General features: G+C 40.5%; 4 protein-coding genes across 4 annotated transcripts; 1 reads left to right on the forward strand and 3 right to left on the reverse strand.

Moving 5' to 3' along the window:
* Positions 1-413: 413 nt before the first annotated feature.
* Positions 414-2918, forward strand: LOC111470830 (glucan endo-1,3-beta-glucosidase 8-like). The gene is made up of 2 exons (XM_023116476.1): positions 414-1361; positions 1636-2918. Exons 1-2 carry the CDS (start codon positions 1030-1032, stop codon positions 2753-2755), a joined length of 1452 nt encoding a protein of 483 aa, XP_022972244.1. The 5' UTR covers positions 414-1029; the 3' UTR covers positions 2756-2918.
* LOC111470835 (GATA transcription factor 12-like) lies at positions 2848-4622 on the reverse strand. Its single transcript, XM_023116481.1, has 2 exons — positions 4263-4622; positions 2848-4181 (listed from the first exon to the last, which is right to left on the reverse strand). The coding sequence occupies exons 1-2, from the start codon at positions 4386-4388 to the stop codon at positions 3441-3443; spliced, it is 867 nt and encodes a 288-aa protein (XP_022972249.1). The 5' UTR covers positions 4389-4622; the 3' UTR covers positions 2848-3440.
* Positions 4623-5496: 874 nt separating this feature from the next.
* LOC111470837 (NADPH-dependent aldehyde reductase-like protein, chloroplastic) lies at positions 5497-6316 on the reverse strand. Its single transcript, XM_023116483.1, has 2 exons — positions 5900-6316; positions 5497-5710 (listed from the first exon to the last, which is right to left on the reverse strand). The coding sequence occupies exons 1-2, from the start codon at positions 6289-6291 to the stop codon at positions 5617-5619; spliced, it is 486 nt and encodes a 161-aa protein (XP_022972251.1). The 5' UTR covers positions 6292-6316; the 3' UTR covers positions 5497-5616.
* An 84-nt stretch (positions 6317-6400) lies between these two features.
* Positions 6401-9234, reverse strand: LOC111470832 (photosynthetic NDH subunit of subcomplex B 2, chloroplastic). Its single transcript, XM_023116479.1, has 3 exons — positions 8661-9234; positions 6940-7380; positions 6401-6760 (listed from the first exon to the last, which is right to left on the reverse strand). The coding sequence occupies exons 1-3, from the start codon at positions 9099-9101 to the stop codon at positions 6566-6568; spliced, it is 1077 nt and encodes a 358-aa protein (XP_022972247.1). The 5' UTR covers positions 9102-9234; the 3' UTR covers positions 6401-6565.
* Positions 9235-9590: the final 356 nt, after the last annotated feature.

Here is a 9590-nt window from a genome sequence, read left to right on the forward strand (position 1 = left end):
CCCCTGTGGTTTTGAATGGTCGTTCCCTTGTTGGTGCCACGTCGCCCATTTTCTTCAAAATCTTACGGCTGGTTTGTGTTTTAAAAGTAAAATACAAAAGAAGTGGGGCTCCTTTCCTTTTTTTCCTTTTCTCTTCTTCCTCCCCAATCACATTTATTCATTTCTACCTGTCATTTACGGCCAACAACAATAAAATTTTATTTAATATGAGAGGTTAAAAGATAGGAAGATAATGGGATTCATATGAGTAAACAAAACAAAACAAAAAAAAAAAAAAAATTGAGTGGAAATATGTTGGGCAAGTGAATAATGTAGAGTGGGGGCAATAAGAAATGAAATGAAATGAATTAAAAGGTAATAAACTTAAAAAGGAGAAGCGTAGTTAGGAAGCATGTTTGTTATATAAGAATGAAAACGAAACATGTATTTTTAGTTTTGGGTGTAACGTAAATGAAACCCCAAATACAGTAACCGGTAGAGGAAGAGGGAAAGAGGCGTTGCAGAGGCATTGGTGCTTACTGAGGAAGAGGCGTTGCAGACCCATCCATTGGTTCACCACTTGCTTTCCAACGCTATTTGGTTTCCCATTTCGATTCTTCCTCTCTCAATTCTAACCGTTGGGGGTTGGCCCCATTTACCTTATACTCGCCCACATCTTTGAATTTGCCTCCTCCTCCTCCTCCTCCTTCCCACTCTCCACTTCCTCTGCTTCACGTCTTTCAAAACCACATTACATTCCTCCCTCTCTGCTTCCTTCATTTCTGGGCTTCTTCTGTTTCTCTCTATTTCCTCATCTGCCTTTGTTTCTTTGCTCTGTATTTCACTTTTGTTCTATCTCCTTCGTCTCCCTCTTTCCTCTATATTTCCCTGGATCTTCGGTTCTACCAAGCCCCCATCAACAACAAATTACTGGATAGGGATAAACTTGGTTTTTTTTTTTTGTTTTTCAACCCATTTCCATAATCTATACTTTCATTTGCTCTCCTTTTGAAGTTCATCTGGGATTGGCGTGTGAGAGGTAGGAGGACAATGGGGGGAAGATTAGGGTTTCTGAAGTGGGTTCTTTTGATTCGGGTTTTGGGTTGCTGTGTGGAAGGTCTTGGGGTTAACTGGGGAACCATGGCCAATCATAAATTGCCACCCAAGACCATTGTGCGCATGTTGAAGGATAATGGGATTCAGAAAGTGAAGCTTTTTGATGCAGATCAGTCCACCATGGGAGCTCTGGCTGGGACTGGTATCGAGGTCATGGTTGCTATTCCCAATGATCAACTCTCCGCCATGGGAGACTACAAGCGAGCCCAGAAATGGGTGCAGAGGAACGTCACCCGTTACAACTTTGATGGAGGAGTTACCATCAAGTAATTCATTTCCTTCTCTCTCTATAATACAAAATTTATTGTGTTCGTTCCCATGCTTCTGATTTATTTTTGAACCGATTCCTGATCTGTTTTCTCTTTGGATCTTCCAAATCTCATCCCACCTTCATAATCCTGTTTGCATGTAGTTGGTTAACTTCGCAATCATGGGGGATGGTTTGGACTTATTTATTCATTACCAATCTGAGATTGATGATTTGTCTTGGGGTTACGAGCAGAAGATTTATCACTTTTTTGCTATGCTGTTCTTGTTCAGATACGTTGCTGTTGGCAATGAACCATTTCTGTCATCCTATAATGGATCATTCTTGAATGTTACCCTTCCAGCCCTTCAAAACATTCAAAATGCACTCAATGCAGCAGGTCTTGGAGAGTCCATCAAGGCAACGGTGCCCTTAAATGCTGATGTCTACAACTCCCCGAGTAATAGCTCGTATCCCTCAGCTGGTAGGTTTCGTAGTGATATTAATGGACTCATGACTGAAATTGTCCAGTTTCTAAGCAAAAATAATGCACCTTTTACTGTAAACATTTACCCTTTCCTTAGTCTTTATGGCAACGCCGACTTCCCTTTCGACTACGCCTTCTTTGATGGTGCAAGTAATCCTTTACTTGATGCTGGCACTGGGATTCAGTACCACAATGTTTTTGATGCAAACTTCGATACCTTGGTTTCGTCTTTGAAAGCTGTTGGATTTGGCGACATGCCGATTCTAGTTGGCGAGGTCGGATGGCCAACCGATGGTGACAAGAACGCCAATGCTGCCAATGCTTATAGATTCTACAATGGCCTTCTACCAAGGCTTGCAGGCAATAAGGGCACCCCTTTAAGGCCTGGATTCATTGAAGTATACTTGTTCAGTTTTCTGGATGAAAATGGGAAGAGCATTGCTCCAGGAAACTTCGAGAGACATTGGGGTATTTTCGGGTACGACGGTCAGCCAAAGTTTGCAATAGATCTTTCTGGTCAGGGCCAAAACAAACTACTTGTGGGAGCTCAGGATGTGCAGTATCTTCCTCAGAAGTGGTGTATGTTCAATCCAAATGCAAAGGATCTCAGTAAACTTGCTGATAACATAAATTATGCGTGCACTTTTTCAGATTGCACTTCTCTTGGATATGGATCTTCTTGCAATAATTTGGACGCTAATGGGAATGCTTCTTATGCATTTAACATGTATTTCCAGGTGCAAGATCAAGATGAACTGGCCTGTAATTTTCAGGGCTTAGCCACAATAACCTCACAGAATCTTTCGCAAGGTACTTGCAATTTCATCGTCCAGATAGCTTCCTCCTCCTCCACCCCGTCCTTTGCTGCTTCTTTTGTTAGTTTATTAGCATCTATGGCCTTGTTATTCACTGCATTGTTGCTATAATTTCTTCTGTAGATACTCTGATGGATCCCCCATTTTGTTACTTCTTTACTTCATTTTTTTTTTCTTATGGTTCGTAGGTTTTTTTCTCCTTCTTTTTTTACCTCATTTTTAAGTTCTCTATGAATCGATTGATTCTATTCAATCACTACTCTGGTTCTATGCATACAGTCTTGACTGAGATTTTTTGTTGAATCCTTTATCTGTTCTACATTTAAACTTGATGGAATAGAGCATATGAAAAGAGGTAGTAATGGATGTAACCATTTTCTACCAACGAAATGAATCCATCTTGATTGAATACCATAAAGAAATGTAACTATGAGATCCCACATTGGTTGGAGAGAGGAACGAACGAAGCATCTTTTACAAGAGTGTGGTAATCTCTCCCTAACAAATGCGTTTTAAAACTTTGAAGGGAAACCTAGAGAGGAAAGCTCGAAGAGAATAAGATCTGCTAGCAGTAGGCTTAGGTTGTTACAGTAACTAACGTAGTCCAAGTAGTAATTGATACACGGGTGGTCTTAAAAATTAAATTCATCTCTGGTAAAACCTCTAAGAAATAGAAAGATGCTTGTCTTTTTGTACTCGAGAGTTCATTACTCTAACGTAGAAAGGAAAGGGGAAGGTTTACATTGAAGAACCAAACAGTTGCAGCTTCCAGCATGGTTGGCCAGTAGTGTAGGTTTTAAGAAGAGGAAAAGGCAGTAGAAGTAGAAGAAGAGGCATTGATCATTCTCATCTCCATAACCCTTTTGTGTGAATTGGAATGCAAGAAACTCACAAAAGTAGGGCTGTTGGCTGGTCTATACTCTGGCACCAACCTTCCTGACTTCTTGTATCTAACTCCACATGCATTACATAATGTCTTGGGTCCCAATGGTCCACCCCTCCACTGTGGAGTCCTCTGTGCCTGACAATGGCTGCATCTCCTCCCACTCCCTGCACCCTGTTTCTGCTGCAGCCCCAAACTCTTCTTCACTGTTGTATCTCTCTGATCCATTTCCACCTTCTTCTCCCTTTCTTCTCCTCCTCCTCGAGCCTTATGCGGCAATAGGAGCTCACTGTCAGCCAACCAATATGTCTGTTGCAGCAAAAGAATGTCTGCAGAGGAAGAGGTCAACTGTAAGGACTGTTTGTTCGGCAGCAGGTTCAGTTGATCGAGGTGGTGTTGACCAATGAGAGGGCAAATGCTCGTGTTGGCAGGCGCCTGTCTTCTCTTGCTTCTTGCCTTGCTGGGGACTGCAGAAAAGTGAGAGAACGGCGAGTCGGAAGAAGATGGTATGGGGTGAGAGAGTGAATTTGGTGGTGGTGGAGGATTGTTGAGGTGTGTGGATAGCTGTGGGGGTGGGAGGGGGAGGCTGCTTCCTTTGGCTGATAAGCATTCTTCCACAAATGCTGACAGCCACTCCAAGTTCCCATCAACTTCCTGAATTCAATGAAGCTCAACATTGGTGTGATGAGAACAAAAAGGCACAAAAACAAAGCAATGGAGTTTAAAATGACATACCATTGTCGTCATCTGGAGTGAACAGAGGTCGTCGTCGAGAGTGGAAGAAAGCTCGGACTTGAGTTTAGAACAGTCGTCTTGCTCGTATTCGCTGTTGACCGACACCATTTTCGGCTGGTAATCCATGGTAGCAACAGCAAAGGGGGGAGAGAGAGAGAGCGAGAGAGAGAGCGAGAGAGAAGGGAAATTGAATAATAGTTGGAGAACTGTATGAGGTATGAATGAGTGAAGCAGTAATATTGTATGGCTGTGATGCTTATGAGTTGGTTTTGGACTCTCTTTAATTTTTGTGTCGGCAGATTACGATGGCTTGCTTTTAGCAACTAACAGAATTATTCAAATCAACGTCCCCATCTCCCTTCTCCCTCTCCCTCTTACTAAAAACAATACTTGCACTCACTCTAAACTCCCTCTGACAAAAAGTGTGTGAGCAACTTCTTTAGTAACTTTTTTTTTTTCTTCTTTTTTTTCTACCGGAGTGTTGAAATCTCTCTCTAAGAGACGTTTTAAAATTTCAAGAGGAAGATTGGAAGAGAAAGTTCAAAGAAAACAATATACTAGTTGTGGTTTGAGTTATTACAAATAGTATCAGAGCCCGACACTAGCCCATGTGCCAGCAAGCTGAGCCTTGAAGGAGGTGGCAATTAGGTGGTGTGCCAGCAAGGATATTGGGTTACGAAGGAAGGTAGATTGTGAGTACCCACATCAATTGGAGAAGGGAACGAGAGTACCAACGAGGATGCTGGGCTCCAAAGGGGAGTGGATTGTAAGATCTCACATTGATTGGAGTGGGGAACAAACCAATCTTGGATTGTAAGATCTCACGTCGATTGGAGAGGGGAACAAACCAATCTTTATAACAGTGTAGAATCCTCTTTCTAACCGACGCGTTTTAAAACATTGAGAGGAAACCCGAAAATAAAAGCACAATATTTGTTGGCAGTAAATTTGGACCGTTACACTTTAAGAATGAAAGTTCTTGCTCCTTACTCTAAGAGTGACCTCGTCTATATGAGATGTCCACAAGCGGGATAGAAAAGCTTCCCCATTCCTCTATTATATTATCTTATTTATATATATATATATATATATATATATATATATATATATATATATATATATATAATATGTGTTACAGGCTTGGTAATTGACAATTTTATGGATTATATTAAATATACTTCCACATAATAATAATTATAATAACAACTAAACAAAGCCAAAATGGTTACGCAGGTAAAAATTGACATATACTCCTTATTTTTTTAAAAAAAAGTAATATTTACATTTTCGTAATTCAGAGTCTGTTGAATTATTAACTAAAAGGATAAAAAAAAAACAGTAACAATTTTGTTTCTTAGTGTTCAATCAGTATTATCCGCCCCCCACCGCCGCGTTTCACTCTGTTTGCTGCTTCTCTGCAGCACAGGAAACTTCCTCTCGTGTTCACACTGAAAAACACAATCGCCCTAATTCATATGCATAACTGCTTGTTGAATCATATAGAACTCACCCCAAGTTTACAACTTATCCTCTAAAGCTTTGCGTCTTGTGGTGATTTAACTAAAATCTCCTCCCATGGAATTAAGAGATTTAAAGATTTTTCCTATGAAATTTCATAAAAGAGGAAGAAGAGGGACCTGAAAATCTGGTCAAAAATCTCCAGTTTAGTATCAGCAATATAAGGGTAAGTAGGATCAGAAATTCCAGCACAATTAACCATGATATGGACCTGGGCGCCAAATGTCTGCTCGGCTGTGTCAAACAGCGACTTCACTTGCTCTGGATCGGACACATCTGCCCGCCAGGCAATGGCTCGTAGGCCACTCATGGTGGCCGAGGATGAATTGATCTCAGCAGCAACACGGTCAGCTTTAGCCGAGGATGACACATAATTGACAACAATACGGGCACCAAGAGCAGCGAGGTGAAAGGCGATGGCTCGGCCGATGCCCCGAGAGGCACCGGTTACAATGACCACTCGATCCTGAAGTGGCAGAGAAGCCATAGCAGGGCCTGATTCTGAAGCCATTGTACTCACGGGAGGTTGAGATTGACAAATTCAAGTGACTCTATATTATAATAGAACGTGACAACAACAAAACAGAGCCAACTTGTTGATCCTGATTAGTAATATCATATTGGGAAGTCGGTGGATTTATTGTATAAACAAAGAAGCTCGTACACCAAGTTCTCGAAAATAGAGGAGCATATGTAAATATTTTAGCTGCTACTTGTACTTGATCAGGTGTTCATTTGATAATGAATTTGGGTAAAAATATGAAGATTAAAGAGGAAATAATACATTACAAGTTATCATGCTCAATAACTTGGGCGCCCCTCCATTGTTCACCAGGTTTGACTGTGACAGGAACTAACATGGAAGCAGGGCCAGTGCATATGAAGTAGTCTTTGCCAAACTTGTCAGATAATGAACCAGGGCTTTGTAAGTATATGTCTTCGAACCCCATTCTTATCACCCTGAAGAACAGCTCTCGTCCCTGAAATACATAAGTGCTTTTCGTCAAAATATTTCCCTTATAAGTACTTCGCCAAAAGAGATTAAGAAGTAAAAAGTTCTTAAGATAAGTAAGAAGTAAAGTTCTTGAATAGAAAGTACTTAGCGATGCCAAAAACATGTTCAAAGATGTGTGATGCAATACAGTAGCTATTTCTTTACCTGATCAAGAGTCTCATACTTCGAAGGTGTGGTGTGATATACAGGCTTCGACCTCTCTGCTGGTGGTGCGGCATAAACTCTACTGAACTTGTTCTTCAAGATGGTAAAGGGCACATCTTGGAGGCTCCACGAACCTGCCTTTTCTTGAGGCTCAGAGCCGAACGAGAACCAATCGGGGTCCTCTGCCTTCATTGCTTCTGTCGGAGACAGTATTTCAAAAGGGGAAGATAATGGGGGGAGAGAACAGTAGGAGCATCCTTCAAGCCCCTGGATTGCTGCCCCATCTCGTCGTTTGAACTTGAAATGACTCAGTATTGCGCTGTTTAGCGACAACAGCTTTGGTCCCGTGTTCTTCACAATCACAGCCGTCGCCATACTTTCGGAATAGAGAGTGACAATGTAAGTAATCTCCATTTGCTTGCTACTGCAGCTCAACTCCACCTGCAACAAAACCATGCCAGGGAAAACAAAATGAAACCTCCACATACAAAGGCATTCAACTTGCACAACTTGGTACACTGTCTTAACAAAAGATGAGATGTATTCAACCCTTCATTACTTAGCACTAGAGTGAGGAAAACTATGAGTTGAGAAGGAAGAACAAAATCTTAATTAGTATAATGATGATATCATTACCAATATAGAGATGAAAACAATAACTACGCAAGCTCAAAATCACGTTCCAAACATAATATGACAGAAGGGAGAAATTATTTAATATGATCGCCACAACGTAGCTGCTTCCCAATAACACTCCAATGCAATTCAAATCTTGCTACCTCCTAAAATTCATGAAATACAGTTCTTAAACCTCTCACACATCTAATCGTTTAACCAGGGATCACGAAAATAGTAGAATCATGATAGAGAGTGGACAAATGAATACTCGTTTCAAAGGAGGATTTGTTAGATCTGTTGAGGATTATTAAAAGAAGTATCTCACATTAGCTAATTAAGAAATTAAGACGAAGATCATGGGTTTACAAAGTAAGGAACACTATCTCCATTGGTATGAGGCATTTTAGGAAAACTAAAAGTAAAGTCATGAGAGTTTAGGCTCAAAGTAAACATTGTGGAGATTTGTGATTCCTAACATAGTATCAGAGCCATGCCCATAATTTAGTCATGTCCATAGAATCCTCGAATGTCAAACAAAGAAATTGTGAGCCTCGAAGTGTCGAATAAATGGTGTACTTTATTTGAGGGCTCCAGAGAAAAGAGTTGAGCCTCGATTAAGGAAAAGCTGTTTGAGAGCTTCAAAGGCCTCAAGGGAGGCTCTATGGTGTAATTTGTTCGAGGGGAGGATTGTTGAAAATTATTGAAAGGAGTAGTCCCACTCAGCTAATTAGGAGGAGTATCATGAGTTTATAAGTAAAGAGCATTATCTTCATTTGGTACGAGGCCTTTTGGAGAAACTAAAACAAAACCATGAGAGTTTATGTCCAAAGTGAATAATATCATATCAATAATATAACAAAAGTGTGCAACCCATTCAAATACAAAATAGAGTTCAGATTCCAGGTAGACAACGGGGTACACTAACTTAAATCATTAATGTAGCTTCTGCTCCTGCAGTCCCACAGCATAATTAGGAGAAAAACAAGACAAATGAATTCACTCAACGCTTGAGCAGCAAAGATCATAAATAAATGAAGAAGCAAAGCCCAAAGAGAACCAGGCAAAATTTCGTCAAAGATATATTAGATATATGCTAGATATACCTGGAGAGCATCAATGGCATCGGAATCGACATCTTTGACGGTCCAATCAGAAGTGGGAAGAAGAGAGGATTTAGAGGCTGAATTGGACGCATCGTTGATCACAAGGCCAATTCCTCCTTTTCCGCCATTAGCGGCGGGAGTAGTGAAGAGAACTTCCTCGAAGCCGTCGTCCTTCCAATAGACTTTGGGTTTGTAGGAAGTGATATGGGCATCGGAGATGTGGAGGCGTAAGGAGCTGCCGTTGCGGACGGTGAGGTCGACGGTGGGAATGCCATTAGACTGGTGGAAGTGGATGCCCTTGCGGCCAAATTTGTCGTTGAGAGAATCGGCGGGTAAAGGGGAAGTTGCAGAAGGAGAGAGGGAAGAAGAAAAAGAAGAAGAAGAAGAAGAAGCCCTAACAATGCTTAGCTTTGGGAGGGGAAGGCAAACCAGAGAAGCCATGGGAGATTGAGAGATAAAGAGGAGGAATTAATGGCTTCCACACAGAGTTGAAGAAGAGTGTCCTAAGCTCATCCTTACCTTACTCTCCCACCAATGTCTTCCTTTGGAGTTCTATTTTGGTCCCTTTATCCACTCATAACGGCTCTTCTTTAATTCTCCCTGTTATATATATATAAATATATATTTTTTTTTTTAGGGTAAAAAGGTCTTAATTAACGAATATTGTAGAGATACAAATAAAAAATGTTGATCGTTATACTCAATTTAATTACGATGATTTATTTAAGAGTTCATCTTATATTTAAATATTTTAAAATTTTAATTTAAATAATCTCCGAGTGAATTGCTAAGATGAATTGTAAATGGTAACGAAGAAAGACGATAAGAAAGCTCAAGAAAAAAAAAAAAAAGCTTTCTACTAACTTTCGACAAAAGATAACTATGCAAAAAACATGTTTTTTCCCCTCAAATTCATCAAATTCTAACACT

Source organism: Cucurbita maxima, unplaced genomic scaffold (genome assembly GCF_002738345.1).
Source record: "Cucurbita maxima cultivar Rimu unplaced genomic scaffold, Cmax_1.0 Cma_Scf00047, whole genome shotgun sequence".
Classification (NCBI taxonomy): domain Eukaryota; kingdom Viridiplantae; phylum Streptophyta; class Magnoliopsida; order Cucurbitales; family Cucurbitaceae; genus Cucurbita; species Cucurbita maxima.

Coding starts and splice junctions, on each gene's coding strand:
- LOC111470837 (XM_023116483.1), bottom strand. CDS start 6,291: ATGGCTTCAGAATCAGGCCCTGCTATGGCTTCTCTGCCACTTCAGGAT. Junction 5,711..5,899: donor ATTTTTGACCAGATTTTCAG/GTCCCTCTTCTT, acceptor TGTGTTTTTCAG/TGTGAACACGAGAGGAAGTT.
- LOC111470832 (XM_023116479.1), bottom strand. CDS start 9,101: ATGGCTTCTCTGGTTTGCCTTCCCCTCCCAAAGCTAAGCATTGTTAGG. Junction 7,381..8,660: donor ATGCCATTGATGCTCTCCAG/GTATATCTAGCA, acceptor GTTTTGTTGCAG/GTGGAGTTGAGCTGCAGTAG. Junction 6,761..6,939: donor AGTATGAGACTCTTGATCAG/GTAAAGAAATAG, acceptor TATGTATTTCAG/GGACGAGAGCTGTTCTTCAG.
- LOC111470830 (XM_023116476.1), top strand. CDS start 1,030: ATGGGGGGAAGATTAGGGTTTCTGAAGTGGGTTCTTTTGATTCGGGTT. Junction 1,362..1,635: donor GATGGAGGAGTTACCATCAA/GTAATTCATTTC, acceptor GTTCTTGTTCAG/ATACGTTGCTGTTGGCAATG.
- LOC111470835 (XM_023116481.1), bottom strand. CDS start 4,388: ATGGATTACCAGCCGAAAATGGTGTCGGTCAACAGCGAATACGAGCAA. Junction 4,182..4,262: donor CACTCCAGATGACGACAATG/GTATGTCATTTT, acceptor CATTGAATTCAG/GAAGTTGATGGGAACTTGGA.